The sequence below is a fragment of the Lissotriton helveticus genome, chromosome 3_1, assembly GCF_964261635.1.
Source record: "Lissotriton helveticus chromosome 3_1, aLisHel1.1, whole genome shotgun sequence".
Taxonomy (NCBI): domain Eukaryota; kingdom Metazoa; phylum Chordata; class Amphibia; order Caudata; family Salamandridae; genus Lissotriton; species Lissotriton helveticus.
Window position 1 is genome coordinate 731,337,599 of NC_136061.1, and position 25,834 is coordinate 731,363,432.

A 25,834-nucleotide genomic window follows, 5' to 3' on the forward strand; every position below is an offset into this window, starting at 1 on the left:
AAAATGGTTACCATAGTGGTTGTAACAGTACATACTATCATAATTAGTCGAACCCTGCAAATAATCATGTTTGGTAAATTTAGCAGACATCACTAAGTCAGACATCATATTATTTATACTTTCAAAGTCCCAATCATCAGCAAATGAGCTTGTTTTTACAAAGTCACTCAACGAGATCTTGATTTGGTGTGGATATTTCAGGATTTCAACCGGACCATAAATTTCGTAGTCAGTATTGTCCCATGCTACCCCACCCGGTATAGGATTGGCTGTGAAGTTGACTGAAGAAAGTTCTCTTTTCTCGACGTGTGAAGATGTGTGTGGCTTGAGGATCAAGTTGATTTTCTGACTTGCTGTGTCCATTTTAGCATATTTTCCCTCAATGAAGCGTCCCAAAGTTAGTACCATGATGAGCCAAAGTATGAGGATAAATGCACCAAAGCCCACCCAAAAATCAATCCATGGAGAAATCAGATATGTTTCTTTCAGCTGTTTCAAAAGTTCTCTACCTTTATCTTTAAAGGTTTTTGTTGATGGCTGTGTTTTTGATTCACTTAGGTCTTCAGAGGAATCATCGAAGTTAATGAAGTAGCCGGATGCAGTTCTGTCAATTGTTCCAATTGCTTCAGGATTACTGTTTCTTTTTTTTTTTTTTTTTGAAATATATTTTTATTGCAGAATTGGGAATAACCAAAATCAACTGGCCAGCCTATACACTGATGGCCCGCAACATTCAGATTGATAGTAACAGAATACACAGCCGAGTAGCCCACATCCCGGAGGCAGGGCGGCGCATCAATGAATCAGTTCGCTGGAGGCACCTCAGTGTGTGCCCTGGCCGGGCCTTAGGCCGGACGCAACAAATCGTATCTGCTTTTACCCCATAACACCCTAAACACCCCAGTCCAGCCCGCCTTAGGTCACTCCTCCAGTATTTCTCCTAATCGTCATGACTACTTCCCAGGGCCCCCCAATGCCAGGAGGCCGCTGCGGGCCGGGTAACTCCCCTCCCATGATCCCTACCCAACGTCCACCCCTCCCCACCAACTGCTGCTGATGCGGGCACCAATAGTCCTCTCCTGCTCTAGGGTGCCAACTACCAGGAAGTTCTGACAATCAAGCAATTCCATGGAATCCCGTCCAATACCTAGTCGGATTCCTCGCCTTCCGTTAGGTAGTCCCGTTAAGCCTGCACCACCAGCTCCCAGGACCGTGCCAGGTCCAAACATTTCTCATTACCAGTTCTAGTCGCCTGACGCATTCTTAGCACACTCTCACAGCCCGACCATTTCAGCAACTCATTCCTCCATCGCCGCACAGAAGGCCCCTCTTTAGACTTCCAGTGCCAAGTGATTTCCCGCTGCGCCAGTATTAAGCCCAACCCCATGAATTTGCTCGTCACCTTGGTCTTTTTGGTGTGCGGGAACCAAAGAAGCAGGCATGCAGCCATATCAAAGTCCACCTCCCGATCCGTAACCGCGTTCAGGAGTTCCCCTACTTCAGCCCAGTAATTCCCTAATCTCGGGCACCCCCACAGCATGTGGTCCAGATCAACCGCAGGTACTAGACATCTGGCGTCAAGCACCTGAAAGTGTCGACGCAACCTCTCCGGGGTCAAATACGCGCGATGAATAACGAAAAAATGCACCTGCTGAAACCTCGCATTCCTCGTTCCCTTCCAGGTCCTGTGCAGCACCTGAGCCCACCCGGCGTCCGGGATTTGTTTACCTATGCTGGCCTCCCATCGTGATTTCAACTCAACCAAAGGAGCCAGACCCTCGTTTAACAATCTGTTGTGGAGGCAGGTCACTGCCTTGACGGTGCCCGCGGCCATCACCACATATTGGCACGCCAACGTCACCTCCGGTTCTACCAGTCCAGTTCCCCAATGCCGCTGTAGCGCTGCGGCTACCGCCGCATGCAATAGGAAGGTACCATTCGGCAGTCCGAATTGCTCGCGTAAAGTCTGGAATGGGGCCAGCGTTCCGTCCACATAGAGGTCCCCCACCATCTGCAAGCCCAGGTCTTCCCACGCCAACAGATGGGACCAATCCCCGCCATGTGGCAGGGCAGTCAGCATTCCCAGCGGAATCTCCGGTGCGTACGGCCGGCGCTTCCCAGCCCTCTTCAGATGCCTATTCCAACACAATCTAAGCGTCCTCTCCTCCACCGTAAGGTCCCTATCAGCCAGTCTCTGTTGCATCACGATAGCCGACAAGACATGCCTCTGAACGCCGATCTCCCGGCCGCTATCAGGCCCCCTAAATTCCCTAGCCACATTTTGAGTCAGGATCTGGAGCTGCGCCGCCAAATAGTATAACTCAAAGTCGGGGACTGCCATCCCTCCTTCACATTTGGGTCTCATCAAGGTGGCCAAGGCCACCCTCCGGCGACCCTGGCCCCAGAGAAAGCCAGTCACCAACGTCCTCAGTTCCCGAAAGATCCGCTGCGGGATCCATATCGGCAATGTTCTAAAGTAATAGAGCAACCGCGGGAGAGCCACCATTTTCAGCAGCGCAACACGACCCAGCACCGACAGCGGGAGGGACGCCCAGAAGTCCATACTACCCCTCAGCGCCCGGATGCAGCGCCCCACATTCCCCTCAAGGAGGTCTACTGCGTCATGGTAGATACACACTCCCAGATAAACAAAGCAAGAGGGTTCCCACACTACCGGTCTCGTGAGCAGTGGGTTGAGCGCGGTCTTCCGCAATGGAAACACACAGGTCTTAGTCCAGTTCACCCTGAGCCCTGAGAGCCTCCCGAACCTGCCCAACATATCCACTGCGCCCTCCAACGCCCTTCCCGAGTCCGCCAAGTACAGTAACAGGTCGTCGGCATATAACGAGATATAGTGCGAGTCAGGACCCTGTGCTTTACCCTCGAAATGAGTGCCTGACCTAGCCTGCGCCGCTAGCGGTTCCATAGCCAGGGCAAAGAGCAGCGGGGAAAGCGAGCAACCCTGCCTCGTGCCCCTGCCGACCGGATAAACCGGAGAAACCAAGGTCCCCAACCGTACCCGCGCCTTAGCCGAGGAGTAAAGTACTCGCGTCCAACGCCGGAACCCCTCCCCAACTCCGAACTTCAATAGTACGCCATCCAGAAAGTCCCATTCCAAGCTGTCAAACGCCTTCTCGATATCAACCGTCAACACCACTGGGCCCTGGTCCGCTTCAGCTGCACTATCTATAACCCCGATCAGCCTACGAACATTCATCGAAGTGCTCCTAGACGGGATGAAGCCCGCCTGGTCCCCATGCACCAGGGAGGTCATCAGCGGTAGGAGCCTGGTAGCCAGGATACGACTCAAGATCTTGTAATCTACGGTTAGCATAGACAATGGACGATAAGAAGAGACATCCAATGCATCCCTGCCCGGCTTCAGCAACGGCATCACCAGCGCCTCCCTCATCGATTCGGGCAACCGCCCCAACAGTCTCGCTTCCTCAAACACAATCTGCAGCCTGGGTGCCAATACCTCCATAAATTTAACGTAGAACTCGACCGGCAGTCCATCTACCCCAGGGGTTTTGTTCCTTGCCATATGACCAATCGCCCCTCTGATTTCCGCCAGGGTGACGGGCCCCCCTAGATCTCGGGCGTCCTCCCCATCCAGTGACGGTAAAGGAATTCGATCCATGTAATCCCCTATTTCCGTGGCCGTTGCCTCAAGGTGGCTGGCATATAATCCTGTATAGTAAGATTGGAAGCGCCCCAGGACCGCTGACTGCGAATAGATCACCTCCCCGTCCTCCCGTCGCACACTCAGGACCGGGCACCCCCTAGGGTTCGGATCAGCCAGCCTCGCCAGGAGCGTGCCCACCTTATCGCGCTCCTCATGCACTTTTACAGCATACAATTTGTAATCATAGCACCGCAATCTCTCCGTCTCAGTCGCCACAGTCTCCTTAGCTTGCAGCAATCGGTCTTGAATCTCCGGCCGCTCGGGCCTCTGCTGTTCCACCTCTCTCAACACTTCTTCCGCTTTCGCAAGGTCATTCAGCACTGCCCCTCTCACAGTCAGAAACCGCCCCATACACACCCCTCTCACCACCACTTTCATTGCATCCCATTCAATCGCTCTAGTCGCTGTCGACCCAGCACTTTCCTCAAAATAGCTGTCTATGCCCTGGCGTACCGTGTCGCAAAACACCGGGTCCTCCAGCGTCTCCGGACGCAGCCTCCATGTAGGGACTGCCGATCTCGCCAGCTGCCATTGCATAGAGAGCAACAGGGGGTTATGGTCCGAGATGGTCCTGGACAAATACTCCGAGCCAGTTACCACCCCGCCAATGAATCGCTACACAGCACTGAATCCAGTCGGACATGCAGGTCATGCAGCGTAGAGAAATAGGAGTAATCTCGAGTTTCCGGGTGTTGGGCCCTCCACACATCCACCAGACCCCATTTCCCCTGCCATTCCCGCCTATGGGTCGCCAAACGGCGCACTGGGGAGTCAACCAAGGGCGGGTGTGATCTGTCCATCAGCACATCCGTTATGGAGTTAAAATCCCCTGCTAACAGTACAGGGCCTGCCAAATAATACGCCAGTGATCGCGATAAACCCTCGAAGAAACTAGCCTGATCAGTGTTGGGGGCATAGATGCTACACAGCACCACCTCCCTTCCATGTAGCCGCCCCTCCACTACCACATAGCGACCCTCTGGATCTATCTTCTGACTCGTGACCTGGAAAGGCGTGCCCGCCCTAACCCATATCAACACCCCTCTGGCGAATGCCGAATAAGTCGTGCCGAACACCTGACCCCTCCACCTCTTCTGCAACGCTCCACATTCCCGCTGTGTCAAATGTGTCTCCTGAAGCATCGCTATTTGAACGCCCCGCCTCACCAGGTAGGCGTGTACCTTGTGGCGCTTCACCATAGTTCGAATACCCCGGACATTCCATGTTATACATTTCAGGTTAGGTAACGTGCCCATAGAGCATCAATCCAAACAGTGACGCACGCCAATATGCGTTACCTGCATCGCAGCATTGGTGAATCCCCTTCAAAACATGGTCCCCAACTCCCCCCAACCCCCTCCCCAGGACAGGGCCTAGTAACCCAGCTTCAGCCCCGTTCCAAACTGCAAACACCCAACACATCACACTAACCTGTGGTCGTCACCACCGAAGACCTTAAGTGTCTAATGAGGGCTATGGAGCTCCTAACCAGGACGGTAGAGCAACCTCCCCGCGCCCACAGCCCCATACTGTCAATGCAGCCCCATACCTGGTAGTTAAACAAAGTTCAGGATCACTCGCCCCTTCAGGCCACCTAGAGATGTTCAGCAGCCATTAGCATCATCCATTAAAGATACCATCCGACGTCTGTGGGGTGACCTCCGGTCCCAGCCCTCCACCCACCTCCGAGTCCTCGTCACCGGATTTCTCTCCTTCCCCTCCCGATGCCGAGCCTCTGGAAGCGTCCTCCTGCTGTGACCCCGTAATACTAGCCGTGGCCTCCAACGCACTCTGTCTATCGGCCAGCATTTGTGCCTCCCGTTCGGCTCGCTGGCGCCTATTCCTGGAGCGGATACGTTGGGACTTCCTGACCCTGACCGGCTGTTGGCGATCCCTGGCCGGCCTGTGCGTACGATCAGTCCCTGCACGATACAGTTCCAACCAGGACCACGCTTCATCGGGCGTTTGGAAAAAATGAGTTCTGTCATCAACTATGACCCGCAGCTTGGCCGGAAAAAGCAAGGAGTACTGGAGTCCTTCTTCCCTCAGTTCCTTCTTCACCGACAGGAAGGAAGCTCTGCCCCTCTGCACTTCCTGCGTGTAATCCGGAAAAATCGTCACCTTATTGTTATCTACCTGGAAGGGCCCCAGGGATCTCGCCCGCTGGATCAGTAGATCCCGATCTTTGTAGTGCAGCAGTTTGACCACCATCGGTCGGGGTGGTCTGCCTTCCAGGGGTGGTTTGGCGGGCACCCGGTGCGCCCTTTCCAGCGAGAAGAAGGGGGACAGGCCTTCCGGCGCCACCACTGTTCGAAACCAATCTTCCATGTAGGACACTGCGTCGCCTTTCTCAATCTTCTCTGGAAGCCCCACCACTCGCACGTTGTTCCGTCGATTGCGTCCTTCCGCGTCCTCAGCTCGTCGCTCCAGGATCGCCAATCTATGTAGAACGTCCTCAATTTTATGTTCCGCGGTGACCACTGCCGGTTTCAGCTCCTGGAGCAGTTGTTCGTTGATTTTCACTCTGTCCGAGAGCTTGGCGTGGTCCGCTCTCAATAGGCCAAGCCCCGTCGCCACCTGCGCTATGTCCTGGTGCAGCTCATCTTTCGTGGCAGTTATCGCGGCCAAGATAGCATCAAGGCGGAGCCCCAGGCGTTGTTCCTGCGGCGACGGCCCTGCTGCGACATCGCCCTCCACGTCTCCAGATCCCCTGCGTCCAACCTCAGGCGGCGCCACAACGCCATTTCCCTGCTCGGCCATCTTGAGGGCAGGAAACAAGCAAGCAACTCCCACCGAAGCCAGCTGGTAGTGGCTGTCCCTTCGGGCGGTTCGGTCTTAGGCTCGCCCCGCGATGTCCAATAGTATATCCAAAGGAGCGTCACTCTCCAATGTCCGGGCTAAACACGGCCGCGCTGGGCCAGCTATCCCTCCTCCACACTCAGCCGGTAGCCCTCAGTCCAGAGGTGCAAGCCGTGCAGTCCCCTCACCAATTACCGTGCGCCTCCACTGCCCCTCAAGTCCAGGGAGCACTCGACCTCACGTGATAGCGGGCAGCCGGAAGCTCGTGTTCCCGGGCAGGTCCAGCCAGCCGCACCAGAATGGGCTCCGTCCTAAACCCGCTGTCCTTGCAGAGCCTGCGACTGCTAGCCCCCTTCCCGCGTCAGGAGAGGGTCGGCCGCGATCGGCGGGAGGTGCCACCCAGAGTCTTCAAGCAGGGCCCGGCAGCCTATGGCGCAGGAGGGCAAGAAAACCCTCCGGCAAGCTATGGGCAGTTGGAGGGAGCTCGCACCAAACCCCACCGCAGGTCCTGCTATTCCCTGCCAGGAAGCGTTCTCATCCCCAGGCGCAATGCACAGTCTCACCTGGGGCAGTTCACAATGTCCCGCACTGGGCTGGAGAATGCAGGCCACCGCGGCTCCAGCGCTCGTTGGGGCCGAAATACTAGCGCGCAGGCCCAGCACACCTCTGCCGGCCACCGGGCGGGCCCTGCCTCTGCGATCAGTCCGCCAGCCGCCGCTCGGCCAATCGGCCCCCGGGACGCCCAGGCGCCGCGGGAGGCTCCCGCTGCCAGCGCTCCGGTAGCCCTTTGTGTCCCACCGCGCCTCTGCGGTCTCTGCTGCGGCGGTCGTATCGGCCCGACGGCCCCTCGTTCCAGCCGCCTCTCCGCCCTCCCAGCGCAAGCCGGGGCCCAGCTCCCCAGCCGGCCGGGAAATCAAGCGGGGGAGGGGCGCTTCCCACCACCGTTTGCCGCGTCGGTCTCCGCTGCCGCTTTGGTCCGCACCGGCAGTCCTCGGTCTCGCGCCTCCACACAGCGCAGCCCTCGGCGCTTTCAGTTATGAGGCGCCGCCATCCTGACTTCTCGATTCGGCCAGACCGGGCCAGTCGCCAGGGCAGCCCACACTCGGCGATCAGGGGCCAGTCGGGGTCCGGACGCAGCCCACTAGGTTAGTGACCCTCCAGGACCTCAGTGTCCGTCGCCAGGCGACCTGGGGCTCGGGTTGCAGGATAGAATACGGGACTTGGCGCGGAGCAACTCGCTCACGCAGCCATCCCGGTCGGCGCTTAAGCCACGCCTCTCAGGATTACTGTTTCTTGCATATTCGTTTGTTACTTCATTGTAGGTTGGTGTGTCTCTACTAAATGTTTTTATTTGGGTTTTCAGAGGTTTAAGTTCCATTGCATTGTTGCACAGTCCTTGTTGTTCTTCTGTAGGCATTTCGAATGTGATTAGCCTCTTAGTTAGGACCTCTGTATTGGTAGCAAATCTTGGTGTTCTACTACTTATCGGGAGCCCACTTGGCCTACTGTTTGTTATCGGCCACATGATTGTGGTTTTACCAGGTCGATGGATACAACTCGGTTCTCCTTTTTACCAGCAAGCGGCGGTAGTACAACTGATCTTGTCCCGTTGATGGACAAGACAGGAACTGCTTTTCTGTAAGAAGGCCCAAATTCCTTCTTTACCGCGATCTTTTCTCTGACTAGATCCCCGACTTTTGGAATCCAGACAGGTCTTGCTGGGACAGGTGGTGGTTCTTCAGTGGTTGTTGGCTGTTGTTTCAACTTTATGTTGCTCAGGTCTTTTCTTGTTTCGTTTAAGTCCTGCAAAATAGCCAAACGATCTTTGATATCAAAGCTTTTTTCCTTCACCACTGAAGTCTGACTGTCGAGGTCTAAGACTAACATCCTAGTTCCAAATAATAATTCGTACGGACTGAATCCCCTCAGAGAATTTCTTGGCAGGTTATTTAGACTACGTTGGACACTTATTAGATGTTTGACCCACCCAGCTCCCGAACCTAATATCCTTTCCGTTATAGATAGCTTTATGCCTTGGTTTTTTCTTTACACCGTCCCCTATCCCTCAGGAAGGAAGTGAAAAGAGTCCCGCTATGCTATGCTCATTTGGCCATGATTCCCCTCAGGCTTAAGGCTAAAGTGAAAACAATGGTCAAACGTAGCATGCTCCTAGCGTATATGCCATTTAGACTCGCCTATCTTTGTATAACAGTCCGGACGTCAGCCGAGTGCTGGTGATCCACATTATAAGTGGAAACTAGCCTGTATATGTTAATCGGACGCTTTGCTTTTTGCTGTTGATCTTTCCTGGATTGAAACGCCACGGTATTATACTGTTTCTCTCACCACTGCGATTTCTGTTACAGTTTGGGCAGTTTTTTACAAAAATGGTATGATGCAGGCTCTTGCCTGGCCACCAGTACCTTGATTGTAATTCTTCCAGAGAATCTTTTAGTTTGAGGTGTCCGAGACCCTCACCCATATGTGCGTCTGCAATTAACAAGGTTCTCCTGTCCATGTTTGGAATTACTCTGTCCCCCACTCCAGGGATTCGAGCAAAAGGGACGGAGTTTGCATCGATTATGTATGTATAATTGAGTGGATAGTTGATCGGTAGCGCTGAGCAGTCGCCTTTTGATGACGTTTTCACCGCCAGCACTGTTTCACCGTCAATGTACTTCACTGTACGCTTTTTCCGAGCTACGGAAGCCGATTTAGTTGCTACCGCTGTGGCTGTCCCAGCCAATGAATTACCTGCAACGTGAACGCCATCACGCTGATGACTCAGTGAGTGTGTCACGTGAGTCTTTGGTAGTTCTTTTTGTAAAAGAGCTATTTGTTCCCAAAGCAGTTTTTGCTTTATTGTTGCACCTGTGTCATCTTTGTAACCGTTTTGAATCCATGTCTGCAAATCGTTATTATATGATTTGACGCAGTAGTATGAATCGGACACTATTAGTGTCGGGAATTCGCGATCCGCATTATCTAGTGCCATTTTCAATGCTATTATTTCAGTCTGTTGTTCTGAATTAGTTTCTACTGAGTGTGTTTTTGTTAATAGAGGTCTTAGTTTACCTCCGCGCCACACTTCTTTTGTAATCTCACATGTGGGGTTGTATGCTTGTTCTCCCCAAACGGAGGGTTGAGCCTGTCCGTCTGTATAGATTACACATGCGTATTGTCGTAAGGGCAGAATGTCGATTGGCAGAGGGAATGTTCTTTCATAGTCTAGATTTTTTAGTTCCTCTAGTTCTGGATCAAAGTAGTAGTATACTTTGTCCGTTGTAATTGAATTCACCCATTGTATCCATTCCGGATTCAATGTTGTTGTTGGTAAATTACACGGTGTTGTTAATGCCTCAAAGGCTGATTCTGCTGTTCTGACTGTGATACGTCTACCGTCAGCTTTATCTTTTTTTCTAGCTATTGCGGTTTGAACTGCATGAATAATGTTTTCTTTAATGCTGAATTTCTTTTCAGCTTCTGTGTACAAGTGTGATTTGAATGTAATTGGTACCTTTTCTCCCTCATTAGAGGTCAGGTATGTGAATCCGCATCTTCCTGGGATGACTCGAATCACAAGATTGCGTGTGTTATCACGTGTTTCTAATTTTGTTTTAATTAACATGTCTGTTTGTAAGGATCTCAAAATTTCTGTGTGTGTTTGAGTCCAATTGGTTCTTTTAAAATCTGGTTTTATTAGATCATAAAGGGGTTTGACCCTTTCTGCGTAATTTGCAATGCATGTTCTTCCGAAATTTAGGAAGCCTAGAATTGACTGTAGGTTTTTTAGTGTTCTAGGTGCTTGGAGTACGGCACATTTCTCTAGGAAATTGTCAGCCAGGCTTTTGCCTTCACTTGATAATTCATATCCTAAGAACAGGACTGTTAGATGGGCAATTCTGGATTTTTTAAAGTTGAATTTGTAACCCTCTGCTGCGAACCCAAGTATTATGGTGTTCACTCTCTTCAAGTGAGTATCCAAGTCATCATATGTTGGGTAAATGTCGTCGACATATGATAATGCCTCGTCATCGTATGTTTGTAGTAATTCTGTTACTCTCGCTGAGAATACTCCAGGGCTGTTCTTGTATCCCTGGGCTAACCGACAGAATTGTTTTTGAGTGCCATTTATTGAGAACGCCGACAAATATCTGCTCTCTGGTGCTATATTTTGACAAAAGAATCCATTAGAGATGTCTAATGTTGTTTTGTATTTTTTGCGCACTATGTTATTCATTAGTGCTGCACTATGCGAGTTTTGCACTGCAAAAGTTTTGCAACATGAGTTAAGGTGTCTGTAATCCAAAACTAGACGATATGAATTGTCTGGTTTGGAGACAGGAAACAAAGGGTTGTTCATTTGTGAGGTGCAAGTTTCAATCACCCCCTGGTATTCTAGTTGATCTAGGATTTCTTTTACCTGTTTTTTAGCTTCTTGCTTAATTGGGTACTGTCTTTGTGCAGTAGGTTGTGATTTTAACTGGATTTTGTGAGGAGGAGAGTCCTCATCCCATCCTACGTGATTTTTATATAAAGCAGGAGCTTGAGCTACTGCCCACTTTCTTGCAAGTGTATATTTTTTATGAATTGGGATATGATTTGAGAAGGCAGGCATAATTATTTCTTCGCCATGAGGGCAGTCCCTGACAAACTCTGGTGGCCAGTCTTTTTCAGCTAGAAGGATGTCATAGCCCTTGGAGAGATTATCCCAAAATAGTCCCCTTATTTTTCTAGTCTTATCCCCTTCTATACGTAAAGTTATTTCATATATTTTGTGAGGTTTGCTAACTCTGGTGTCTGCAGTTTCCACTTGAAGATATTCATTCGTGTCCACTGTCTCCAGATGATTCATAAGGACTTTGCGAGCTATGCTCACTTCTGCTGCGCTGTCTAGCATTGTCTGAGCCCATTCTCCGTTTTTCAGTTGTGTCCTCAGTATTCTCGGCATTGTTAACTACTTTAATACTGGCTACCTTCTTTTTTGGAAATTGTAATTTCTTATTTGGATGAGCAGGTTCCTTGTCTTTGGACTTGACGTGCCCTTCCCTGGGTTCCGATCGTCCTCTTCTTTCCGATTTCTGCGAGGAAGTCTGAAAAGATTGAGAGGGACGTGTATCAAAATCTTGATATCTATCCGGTTTCTTTATATTATCCCTATTTCTAAGGTTGTATTTTTTCACAGAGGGCTCACTTTGGGGAGACTTGGGTCCTTGGTCCGGAGATCTTTCTCTCCGCCGAGGAGACCTTCCTCTAGACTGGAATCTCTTTTCTTTTGGATTGGATTGTTTGTTTCCATCCCAGTTCTTCTTTTGACTGTTTAGGTTATTTTTAATAAATATTTTTTCAGGACTTTCAATTAGTTGGGGCTTCACTGGTATTCCACCCAAACTATCTCTACCTAGTTCTTCATAGGATTTTTCTATAATTCTGGCAATTTCAGCTGGTTGGTCTGCTATATCTGTCTCTTTTAACCTCTGGCGGATCGCCACGTTTGCTGCTTCTCCCTTTATATTGGCTAGTAATATAGCCGAGACCTGCTTGAAGTCTTTCAGTAATTTCATACCAAGAGTTAAAGCGGGTTCTGGACCGTATTCATCTTGAATTTGTTTTAGCACATCTGGTATTACCGAAATGGATGGAACACCGTGCGTTTTTGTGTAGATGGAAGCAAAGACTGTACCCCAAGTGTCACAGTCCTCCACGTGTGGTGCGATTCCCATTGGAAGACAGATAGTCAGAATCCTGTGTTTATCCACAGGGGTGGTGTCTGGAAACACCGCCTCTATTTGGGTGATTTTTTGTGCTAACCAGAATGGTATTTGTTCCCGTTTAGCTGGTACTTTACCTAGGCAGGACTGTATGTTCTGTGGTGTAATTTTATTTGTGTTCCCCTGATGAGGGGTCAGCTGTGGAATTTTAATTGCTGGTTGGATTGTTGAAGTCCGCATTACATATTGGACTAATTGTCTATGTACTTTTATTAATTGTTTTAGTTGTATTAGAAGATCTGCTGCAGACATTCTTTCGATGTCTGGATGTGGTGTGTATCCGGCTAGGACCGGCCACGTTGCTCCTGGTCTACCTAATGGACCGAGCCTGGTGATGTGATTGTTGTGTTTTAGGGCGCCATTAAACAAGAGCAGATGCTCTTGGAATTTAAGTGGTACTTCCACCTCCTCGAAAGGAGTGTATTCTTCAGGAGGTTCCTCTGTTTTGTAATAGTGGAAGACCTTTGTTACAGCATTTGCTGCTGGAAAGTGTATCCATGAATAGAATACCTTTGTCTGCCGATATTCGTGTGCCTCTATTACGAATATGACTGTGCCACCTCTAGGTGTCAGTCCATTTTCTATAAGTTTCAAAGTTATAGATTTCCTTTTGTTGACCGGGATGAGTATTATATCCGGGTCTGCTTCTTGCATAGTATTATCAGCTGCTACGAGTTCAGCTGCTACTCTAGCTATCTCTCTTTCTTCTTCAGTGTCTGACATTCTAATGTCAGGAAGTTTATTTTGTTTAGCTGCAGATCAGGTTTCTTTATGGAAGCAAAGATTAGATGCACAATATTTTGGAACAGTGTATCCTTCAACGTTGACTAAACCAAGAACCATACATAGGAGTTTCCTCCTGCGAGGTTTGGCGGATATGACCTTTCACCCACTCCAGACGTCTTTGGAGTATTATGGGAAAAAAGGGGTCTGAGTGAAAAAGCACGACTGAGTTACTCTAATGTCTTGCGTTAGTTTTATCGCCTTTCCAAACGTTTGGGCGCCATGTAGTGTAGTTCCTATTATCCCAATAGGCTCTGCGCATTGGAATAATACCTTCAATAGTATAGGCCTAGACCAGACGTTAACTAGGTCTTCTATTGTCGATATTAGACTTAAAGTTTTGGGTTTGCCAGCTAGCTCAGAGTTCACTAGAAACTTTCTCGAATAGGCAAGGAGGAGTTGAACCTCCCTGGATAGACAAGAAGGGATTTAGTTTCTGACAACCATAGAACATGACAACTTTGCTCTCCCCTAATCAAGAGTGTATCTCTAGAGTCGTGTGAAAACAAAAGACAACTTATTTTACTCAGTCAGTACGTGCATTCTTAGTCTCACCAGATTGTAGAGAAAAGGAAGAGACGGGCGTGTTCAATAAAAGATGGTATTTATTGATCAGTCTCTTTTCTCGTACAAGAGAAATGGATCGATATTATTGCAATACTTATGGTTAAGTAAAGTGCATACAATAAAAGCAGAAGTATAAAATAATACTGTAAAAACATTTATATGGTTTCTAAGCCATAAGGTGGTTTAAAATTGATAAAATAGATACATATATATATACATTTGACTAATCGTACTCAACTGGTGTTTCTAACTACGCCTACCCCGGTGTACCTGACCTAAGCCTAATACGTGGGCGGGAATAGAAAGTAGCAGTTTAAGTTAAGTTTGTTTTGCCAAGTGACTGACTCAAGAATTCTCTGCAAGGGGTTATTCAGTTCTGTACCTGGAATCTAGGATGAATGAGGGATGGTATCTCTCGTCTCTGGTCTCGATATTCCAGGCTGCCTGCGAGGGCTACCCGGAAGCGCCGGAGCTGGATTTCTCGGCAGGAGAAAGCAGCGTCTCGTTCTCAGCGCGTCAGGAAGGCGGGGCTGCGCCAGCGGGGTCTGCTCTGCTCTGGGCTTCGGCAAGTCTGGCTGCTCCGATCTCGTCACCACCGCGTGTGTTTGCTTAAGGCAATACCGGTAATATTTATACCTGTAAGGTGCCGAGATTGACGTAAGGATGGACATAGATACGTCAATAAGGATGTCATACGACTTGGTCGTTAGCACATTCTTTTGCTGAAGTTCTCGATGAAATCAAAACAATGGCCGCAGGGTTTTTCCCAGGTTGTCATAGGTTTGATTTGTTTTGAGAACTCCGTATGCCTTATCAGGGGCTGGAGGAATATCGCTTGTCTAATTAGATGGCAAGCGTTATGACCTAATCAGATAACACGTTCCTGTGCCGTAGTGTGGCTTAATCAGATAACGGTTTCTGCATCATGGGATGGCTGCTAGTTAACTTGTTAACCAGAACAGGGTCAGGAATAGGGGGATCGATACAGAACCTATAGGAATACATCACAGGGGGGGGGGGGGAATTTGCGTAGTCACGCTATGCAAAGCTCTGCGAAACGGTAAAAACTTCTGCGAGCATGCAAAAATTCAGCGAACACGTGGGATTGCTTGTTCCGCCGATTCGCAATGCTTTTTTCCTGTTCGCGAATGCTGTTTGCGTGCTCGTGGGGAGAAATATCTTGTGAACATGCATTTTGAAAGCGCAAACAAGCAAAAAAATCCGCCAAGCCGCGCATCGCAGATTTTTTTTGCAATTCTTCGTTCTCTGCGGAATGCAAATGTACCCAAATTCCACATATTCCGCCAGCGGAACAGAATTTACTGCCCAGGCCTAATTATTTGGTTAGTGCAGAACCTTGAAAAGAGGATTGTTTCAGAATAATGGCAAGACGCCCCTTTTATGGGAATCCCAATCACTCACAAGGACTGCAATTGCTTCTGAAATATTTTAGAGGTTCAGGTATGCTGTCCCTAATCCTTTTTTTATTTTTGTTTTAGGTTATCATCCTTATCAGTGGGTACTACAATGCGATCTGAAATGTTTGAAACAAGATTTGGCTTTGATATATGAAATGAAATAAGGGTATTTACTGTCTAACAGTACAGCATCTTGTTCAGAAACCCAGTATGGTGTCACTCATACTCCCTTGTGAGGTTGACTGGAACTCTGAAAGAACCTCATTTCAGTGATTACTTCAGATTCCTTTTTTTTTCTCCATCGTGTTTGGTTAGAGACACGCTTATCAATAACATTTTTTACTCGAAAGACTTTGGAAATGTTTTTAGATTACATCAAACCAAATAGCAAAACAAACGCTTGCCTTTGTAAGGTGTAGAATAAATCTCATATGCCCTGAAAGTATGCGGCCCCGCCAGACTTTATTTGTCACAGTCGTATTCTTTTGAGGCCAGAATTTTACTTGAACAGCCATGAGTAGAGCAAGGATCTTTCCAGTAATTTGCAATAGTGAGGCAGAAGTTGGTGCCTGATACCTAGAAGGCCAGTTTGATTGGAAAACAGAATTCTCCTGCGACAGAAAGTCGAATTTCATCAATCTTCAATTAAGAAAATAGTTTTGCACTCTTTAAAATGAAATGAAACTGTGATGAAGATGAGGCGTATTTTTCTGCTGAGCTGATTTCGTCAAAGACATTCAAGAAAAATGATTCACTTAGTATCATCATCTAAGAAACGCTTCTTTGCTCATTCAGTGCACTGAGCCACAAAGGCACCGACTCCCGTGAGGTCACCATCCAAAGGGAAGCATAGAAATAGTGAGCCATATTCAATAAAGGGCACTACTGTTGTTAAAATGAATTTGGGGCCAGATGTAAGATGCTTAAATTTTGCAAGGTGCAAATTGCATCGCTTTGCGACTCGCACTTTGCGAGTCACAAAATGCAATGTACACCTGTGTCACAGACACTGTTAGCGATTCCCAATGGGGTCGCAAATTGCATGCCTCATCAATATTCATGAAGCAAGCACAATTTGCGACCCCATTGGGAATGGCTATCACTCCCAGGGATGGTGGCCTGCTGGGGTCAGCAGACTACCATATCTGGGACTGCTTATTGAATAAAGCTGTTCTTTTTTTTTAAAATGCATCCCGTTTTCCTTAAAGCTCTCAGTTTCATTTTTTAAGGGCAGGCAGTGGTCCCTGAGGACCCCTTCCCGTTTGCGAATGGTTTACCACCTACGTGAAAAAGGTGGTAAACTGCGAGTGTTTTGCAACGCAAATGCAGTCGCAAAACAAGTTACATACCATTTGGACTTGCTATTAGGAAGGGACGCTCTTGGCGAGCCCCTTTCGAATAGCAAGTCGCAAACGCTATTTTGCGAGTCTGTTACTCGCAAAATAGCGTTGGTACATACCACCACCATTTTTTGCGGGCGCAAAAGGATTGAGTACCATTTTTCAACTGTAAAAAAACGGTCCTACATCTGGTCCTTAGTGTGCAGAAGACCCATCTAGGGTACACAAGGAATGCAGGTAGGTTTTCTTTACACCTATGCTATATTGCCAATCCCATAACGTGACACATAAGCAGGGAATGGTAACGGGAAGGAAGCCACATTTGCCCACCATGAAAATGTAGTGCAGTATCCAGATGATCCTGCTTCAGGCAAAATTAATTAAAACCCTGTAGGGATTATTATAGGGATGAATCGTCTTGTAAAATATCACCTACCTGACCCCAAAAGAATCCATTTAGTGGAAGAAGATGCTTTGTGTTCCATCTATAGCACAAGGTGGATTTTCATTTGCACTATAGGTAACACTCGCACTGGCAAAAAGTGCAGAGTGGCTGTAGAGTTTGATTGTCAGTGTGTAGGAGGATATGAACTGTGCTCTATAAGCAAAGAGAAAATGGACTATGATGTAAAAAAAAATCTCTATATTGTGTGAACGGCACTAGAGCTCTACATTATCAACACTTTTTAGCGTTTGTCCTCCCTTGATGGTGCTCTTTTCCTAGAGGTTTTACCTAATAGAAAAGATCTTTGATTGTATTAACAAAAACTAGCGGTCTTCTTTTCTCTTGATGTTGTACACTTGACTGTGTGTATTTCCTTAGAGTAAACCTGTAGTGTAGGCTTTTAATCATATAGCATCTTGTATGTGCTGATCTTATGTGATGAATGTAAAAGGTTAACTTTCAGTTAATTCAAGTTCAATTGTTTGCAGTCCTAAATTGTGGTGTTGCTGTCTGTGATTAGTTTCTTTATTCTTGCACCTGGCAACAAAGGCATCTCAAACATTTCATAACTTGACCTATGTTCGCACTGTGCACTTCTTTGAGCAAATACTTTCCCTTTCTAATTATAACCTTTTCAATGTATTCTTAAGTTTCTGTATGTTTGACAATGCTGTGGATGAATGACCTTTCAGGACCGAAAGTGATAATAAATATTTTGGTCTGAAAGTGAAGTTGCACCATCATGTTTCCCCGATAGACTTGTTTACTGATACATTTATGTTGTTGACTACCACCATGGCTGCGTTAGCCAGAGCAAGAGAATACCTATATTTCAAAGCGTATTGTACATCAATGAACTCCACAAAGTCAGTTGTGTTATTTCACTCTTGTGGCACCTGTCACTCCACTGTATGCTATTACACTCTACCCCATTCCAGTGTACGTCACTCTTGTCTATTCCACTTCACTGAACGCCACTGCTTTGTATGCTACTTCACTACACTATATGCTAATCCAGTCTACGCCACTCTACTGTACACCAACCCACTCTACGCTATTTCACTGTATGCCACTTCTCTATACACTACTCCACTCTATGCTATTTCAGTGTACGGCACTCCACTTCAATGTATGCTAGTGCATTGTATGCCACTCCACTATATACTATTACACTCTATCCCACTCCTCTGTACACAACTACTGTCTACCTAACTCCACTGTAAACCCCTCAACTCTAATCTATATTTAATTTTACGCTATTCAACTCTACGCCACTCCACTCAACTCTATTCCACTATGTGCTACTCCATTCTACGCTTATACAGTGTACACAACTTCAATCTTTGTCCCTCTGCTGAATGATATTCCACTGTACCCCACTCCACTGTATTCTGTTATACTCTATGCCACACCACAATTCACCACTCCAGTCTGAACCACTTCACTTTACTCCACTCCACTGTACGCTACTACAGTATATGCAGTTATACGTTGAGTGACCCCACTGTATGCTATTACACGACACTCCACTGTACGCCACTCCAGTCTACGGTACTTCACTCTGTTATTTCACTTTATGCCACTCCACTGTAGCTGCTCCACTCTGCTGCTCCAGTGTACTCTCTTCCACTCTATATAACTCCACTATACAACATTCTACGCCATTCTATCGCCGCTGTCCAAATTTGCACTCAACTCTATGCCCGTACACTCTATTGTACAGCATTCTACGGCACTTTTGAACACTGTATGACACAGCACTCCGCTCTACTGCATAAGTCGCCACTCCGATACATAAGTTTCCTCAACTCTATGCCATGCCACTTTAATGTATGCAACCCCACTGTACGTTAATTCACTGTACCTTACTCCACTATACACCACTCCATTCTGAGCTTTTCCACTCCTTACCACTCTACACTATACTGTGTGCTATTCCACTGTATGCTACTCCATTTTTCAATACTCCACTCTGTCACTACAGTGTACACCACTCTACTCAAATGATACTCTCCTCCATTCTATATAATTCCACTCTATAAAAGTTTACTACACTTCATGGCACTCTATGACCTTTTTCACCACTCTATCCCTGTACACTTCACTGTCCAACTCTATACTCCCTTATGCTCTCATGTACAACACTTTATTCCACTAAACACTTTTCTATGTGACACAGCACTCCTCTCTACTGTACTAGACCCCACTCCAATTTCTAACAGTTTACTACCTATGCTACCCCAGTACACTCATCACCACTCCACTCTGACACACCACTACACTCTATTGTACTTTGCTTCTCACTACATTACACAAATCCACTTGGCTCTACTCTACTGTATGAGACTTTACCTCACTCTGTGCTACTATTCAAGAATCCACTCTATGCAGCTCAACTGTTTCACACCCTGTTGTACTCTAAGCAACTCCACTCTACTACACTGTATGCCACATTCCGACAGTTTACTCCTGTCTATACCCCTTCACTCTACTGTACAACATTGTACTAGACTGAATCCCACTGTAAAACATTCAACTCCACTCAAGTCCACTATACGACACTGTGCGCAACTCTTTGTATGCCACTGCACCCCACTTTACTGCACTCCACTCTGACACAGTGCTCCAGTACTTCTCTACTCCAGTGTATGCCACTCAATGCCATTGTACTCTATAACACTGTATGCAAATCCACTGTACCACACTCTCCACCACTGTACTGTACACCATTCCACTCTTCAAAAATCAACTATACTGTATGCCACTCTACTGTTGTCGACATCACTTTCCAATACTGTACAGCACTCTACTGTTCAACACTGTTCTATAATTTGTGACACTTTATTCGACTATATGCTACGCCACTCCACTCTACTGCACTCCACACCACTGTAGTCTGACATGCAACTTCACTCTGACGCTATACTCCACTCTGAACTACCCCACTCCAGTGTACTCCATTCTACTACACATTATCCCACTCTATACCACTGTACTATACTCCGCTCCACTGTATGCAACTCCACTCTACAAAACTGTAATACACTCTATGCCACTCTGACACTCTACTTCACTGTATGCCCATCCACTCTACGCCACTGTACTACACTGTATGACACTCAACAGCCTACCACTCATTTTCTTTCTACTATACCCCACTCCACGATGAGACACGGCACAACACTCTGCGACATACTCCTCCACTGTACTGTATGACACTGCACTTGATGATACTCCACTCTTATGCTCTACTTCACCCAACCCTACTCTGCTCCACTCTGACAGTCTACAACACCCTACTCTACTGTTAGACACACCATTCCACTGTACATCTCGCTGCTCCAGTCTACGATACTTGACTCCACTATATGAGACGCCTTGCGAGTACAATATACAGCACTTTAATACACTGTACGATATGCTACTACACTCTACTATATTCCAATCTACTATACTCCAGTCTATGACAATAGACTTTACACCACACACCTCCACTGTACTGTACTACTCCCCACCTTCAACACTGGACTCTACAATTTGAAACGCATTTTAACTCACCACTCTACCAAGCATTGTGTTCTCAGATATGATATCCATTGTACAACAGTAGACTGTACAAAGCTTTTGGGCACTTTACTGCATGACACTACACTCTACAACACTCAGCTACACTCTATGCTATTCTAGGACAATGTACTCGACTCTCCGCTCCATTTCATGACACTCCAGTCGACAACACTCCACTGTTCAGCACTCAGCTCTACTGTTTGACACCACACTACACTACACAACAGGCCGCTCCATTCTACGATACTTTACTCCACTATACGACACACCACTTCACTGTAAAACACTTTACTCCACTCTACGTCACTCCATTCTGCAGCTGTAGACTGACTCTTTCCTTCACTGTACTGTACTACACTCGACCATATGTCAATCCAATCAATGACTCTCCACACTGCGATTTGAAACACATTTTTATTTAAAAAAATAAATTCATTAACATGCAATGAAAATAAGAAAAGTTAAGGATAATTTATTAGTTAGAAATACCTTATGTATTCTTTCCATACAAACCCAACTTCAAATACATAAAAACTAAACATTGCAAAGTTATAATTATAACTTAAATGTATAATTTACGCACCACCCTCAAATTATTATAAGTTGTGCACCTCCGAACAGTCTTATCACCTCACTCACCGCACTACATTAACTATAACTCATGTCTTTTCCATGCACTGTTTATACCCTTCATACTGCATCAGTTACAACATGTTAAATCATAGCATTCATAAAAACTCTTATAACTTCTCAAGTTACGTTATTTTTCACAACACAGTGCATGGTATAGTGGCAAGCTATAGTTAGTGTTGTCTGGTTAGAGAGCTGAAAAGAGTGTGTAAGGCGGTCTGCTACCTATAATATTTGAAGGTGGTGGATAAATTGTAAATGCAAGATGTAACTTTAACTTTAGAATTTTTTAAGTTTGTTTAGTTTAAACTTGTTTTTTTATGGAAAAAAAAGTTTCCCTAACTATAGCTTAGCTTTAACCATGTTTTTTTTAAAAAGGTTACTATAAAAGAGATGAATAACTACAAATAATCAATACAAATTAATAGGTATGGGTGCTTGGAGGGTTACCCTCATTAAATTAAACTACCAATAAAGGGAAGTTGTGGTTGGCATTGTTTACATTACCTTAACATATGTTAAAAGTGCTGGAATTCACAAGTTCTTGTTAGCTCTCATATCAATAACTCCGACAATGTCCATCTAAACCATAACTTGCACACTAAGGGCCTAATTACGATGAGACTTTGAAACCTTTAACCACTTGTCGGAGGCTTTCCGAGTCTCATCGCGGGTTTCAGTTTTGACAGTTGCATTACGAAGAAAGTGAAACTGGACCATCATACCGGCTGGATTCCGACGGGCTCAAGGAGCCTGTCACCCAGTCGGCGGCCTGCCCGTAATCCCTATGGACGGTGTTTCCGACAGGCCTTCCATGTCTGGCCTCCGTTTGCAGGCCTAGGGGCCACCTATGGCCCCCCCTGTTAATTCCTGCACGGTATGGCAGGCAGCCTGAGGTGCCTGCCACACGATGCAGGGATGAACAGAGTCTCACATTTCTCTATGGGAGGTTATGCTACAGCCGGTTTACGGCCGCAGCACAAGCTCCCATAGTCAAATGGGAGTATGTGACCGCATCATGCAATGCTGCAGTCGGTCCCGATTCTGCAATGGTGTGGAGCGCACTTGAGTCCACCTGGCTTCATATTTAGGCCCTAAATGTGAAACTCATGACCACACCTTTGATGTAAAAGATGTGTTCACAAGTTGCATAAATGATCTTTAGTTGAGATTGCATATTAAATTACCAATAACACTTTTACTGAGCTGCCTATGAATATAGTATTAGCCACAAATTGTGAGGGCACAAGCATTGCATTTAGTGTGCCAGTTATGGTTTGAATGACTGTTGTGTGGGTTATAGATTATGGAGCTAACCAATCCCCAAAAAAAAATCTTTGATGTATTCCATCCAAATTCTGTGAAAGTATTCCCTGCCCCTTGAGCACATGCTTTGGACATGCACTGCAGGAGTTAGTTGTAGGGCCTGACCTAGGGCCATGTCCTGCACCCATCCCACCACAGGGGACCTTCAGCTGTGTGCAGCAGGATTGCTTGCACATGTGACCGTTGTCTGCAGGGTTCCAAATGTCAGATTTGGGACCCTCTGTCTGGATAGTAAACCCTCAGTGACTTGTCGGCCCCTGGTCGACCTCCTGAAGGGTTTGCCAACCTGCACAACACACCAGACAAGGGGCCAAACACATTTCCAATAGCCATTGCCATGGGGTTGGTACACATTGAGGCTGGGATTTTTTGTTTCATTTATATTTGGTTCAAAGGTTGATTTACAAAATATCAGTCTACATACCTCTAACTTTTTAACCCTTTTAAGCCCTTCCAACACTTTTTTAAAGCAAATGTCTCATAAACTACTGAACAGATTTACACAAACTATGCAAAAGTTCTTCCTTTGAGTACAGTTGGTTTCATGCAAAGTTTGGTTTAATTGTATATTTTGATTCTGTAGTAGAGAACAAAGAATCCCATTGCGATGAGGTTACCCTCTTCTCATCATCCCTGACCCATCCACCTACTTTACCAGACAGATTTTCATGAAACTTGACTTGTGGAGCCCAATTGGATGAACCTTATTTTTGGAAGGTTTCATTTAGTTTTGTAAAAAACAATATTTGGCTTGATGGAAATCCTGAACAAACTGTAAGAACAGAATCGACTTTTTGGACTCTGTAAAAAAATATATATAGGTGTGTGCATGTGTGTATGTATGTTTTTATGTATATACATATGTGTGTGTGTGTGTACATGTAAAAGTTTAGAATTGAAAGATATTCATATATATATATATTTTTAAGTATTTGTTTCTGCTTCCATGACAAGGTAGCTAAAAAAGATTGAGGGCCTTATTACGAGGTCCTTTGGATTTCTGATAGGGCTGGTAATTGATATCATCAGTAGCTGCATGATGTCAACCTTCAAATAAATGGTGGCTGAGTGGGCAAAACAAAACTGACTTTAGCCTTGCAATGATAATGAGTGTTTTACAGATAAATCCTACCAAAATGAGTTATTTTCTTTGATAGACCTATGAATTATACTAGCCAGAGGTATGTGCCCCATTATCAATTTGATAATTGGACTGACGTAATGACGTCTTTCTGCATATTTATAAGCAGTGCTTTATTTGAGGCAGTGGTTGCTGATGGGGGACACCAGAACTTATTTTTGGAGACCAGCACTTATTTTTCGTCATTAGACATTTTCAGCAAGAGAGCGAAAAAAAACACACAACCTGGAAAGAAGGAAGAGAAAGACAGAAAAACCGTCACCAAAGGAGAAAGCAGGAACCTGCAAGAGTGAGATAAAGTGGAAGACATTGTCTGGCAATGGATTAGAGAGGCCTAAGGTGGATTCAGGACTACACAGTCTTAGTATTCGACGTGGTGACATTTAACAGCATCACCCGTGGGTGTCTGAACAGCGCTTTGGACACCAGCACTCATTACTTTACAAATTAACCACTGAAATATAAGGATCATATGGTTATTTTGCCAGACCTTGAAAAGTTATTGCTGTTTTTATCATGCTTTTCAGGAGTTCGTGAAAGAGCTATCTTTTGTCTACAGAGGACATATAATGTTACAGACACATCTGGTAATTCCACCGTTTAAACAGAGTTACGGTTGGAAAAAGGGTTATCGGGAATTGCTCCTCCACTCCTGTTGAGTGAGTTGCATGTAAATCTAGGAAATGAGAGGTGATTTTAGATAAAAGAAGTTGCCTGAAAATGCGATTTGGGTGGTTACTATAAACGCTCAAGGCTCAAGGTAGGTGAGCCAACAAATTAACACGGAGAGCTGAGTCAGGCGATGCAAGGGTCTGGCTTAGATCTTAAGTCTGTTCAGTTTTCAGTGGGTTGCCCACCTCTCCCCAAGGCTTCCTCAGGATTTTGACTTGATCAAGCTGTGTAATCAATTTAAATCGCTTTTAAGGAAAATGGTACATCAATTAAGATGAAGCTTGATTGCTAGAATACCATTACTGTGAATTTTCTTTATTTCAAGTAAGTCGGTATTTGTGAGAAATATAAAGCCATGTTTTTATCAGACTAACATGTTTTGTGTTTTGTTTTATTTTAGCCAAAGAAGATTGGATTTTCCCATTTCAGCCATTTAAGGAAAAAGAAATTTGATGACTCAACGGACTATGTTTGCCCCATGGACTCTAGCCAAAACTCAACAAATGGTACTCAAAAAGAATATGGAGGATTCAGAGGCCTTAGCTCCATTTCTGATAATGAACTGGACAAGCTAGAGCAGGTGGGACACAAAAGTGATGCTGGCATCCTCATCTAGCACCCCCCTCATAAACATCATCACCCTCATGCATTCCAATGCTTTCAAATAACAGCGTGCTGCCATGTAACATAAAATGCCTGCAACATCAGCATGGGTTTGTTGAAAATAAGCCAATAATGGATTCATGTTTGATTTTAAGAGTTTTTATATTTATACAGAGAACATCAGATTATATTTTTACCTCAATTCAGCTCAGCCAGCATGACATCGTAAAAAATCAAAATATCAAAAGGGACTGTTACAAACTCTTCTGCACATATTAAGAGAATGTACATGATTTTAATGATATTTTAGTATTTTAGCAATAATTGCGTTTGTTTATCTTTATCTTTGACACTTTATTTAAATTGTACAAGTGCAGAACCTTTATATGTATATATGGAAAAGAGACATTTTACGAGAAATATTTGGTACCAAAGCAGTAAACAGTATTTTAATCTTAAGGTTATTTAACTGGATTATATATTTTTTAACCAATTATTAAAATGCAAACTGTGCACCATTTGCACTGTGAGGTCGAATCGGATAGACTTAGATTCAGGGAGGCAATAGATGTATAAATATGAATAACTAAATATTATGTTATTTGATTTAGTTACATGTGTGCTTATTGTCTATGTGTATGAGTAAATATTTTATTGGATTTTGATTTGAGCAGCTTGCATGTAAATAGGAACGTGAAGCCAAACGACTAACACCAATAGCAAGATAATACTTTCCCTTGCATGATAGTGTTACTTTTGAGTTTTCTCATTTGCCATCCAGACAATGTGTGCGTCAAAAAGCAGCCAGGACAAATACAATAAAAATAATTTCACACAGAAATGTATGGTTCCTCTCAATAATATATTATGGAAATTGATATAGTGTTCTAGATCACTGAAATATGTTTTGCTGCAGAATTAGTACAGTAAAAATATTTTTTCTTTTATATTGTAATCAAAGAGGCATTATTTGGAATGAGATCGCTACTGCACACCAAGAGATTTGAAAATGTTACCTTAAGTTCAGATCTGCTCACATCTTTTGTACCCCCCCACCCCTTTGCATCAGTCGGCGAATTGCATTAGT

General features: G+C 45.6%; 1 protein-coding gene across 15 annotated transcripts in view; it reads left to right on the plus strand.

Moving 5' to 3' along the window:
- Positions 1–25,834, plus strand: part of PPFIBP2 (PPFIB scaffold protein 2) — a 1,415,596-nt gene that overhangs the window by 1,226,311 nt on the left and 163,451 nt on the right. For 12 of the 15 annotated variants that reach the window (XM_078680881.1, XM_078680882.1, XM_078680883.1 and 9 more), the window contains one exon: positions 24,545–24,724. In XM_078680881.1, the coding sequence (XP_078537007.1) occupies positions 24,545–24,724 (180 nt within the window). Of the gene's footprint in view, positions 1–24,544; positions 25,589–25,834 lie in introns of those variants that run through there. The other 3 variants (XM_078680889.1, XM_078680890.1, XM_078680892.1) reach the window with 1 other exon arrangement.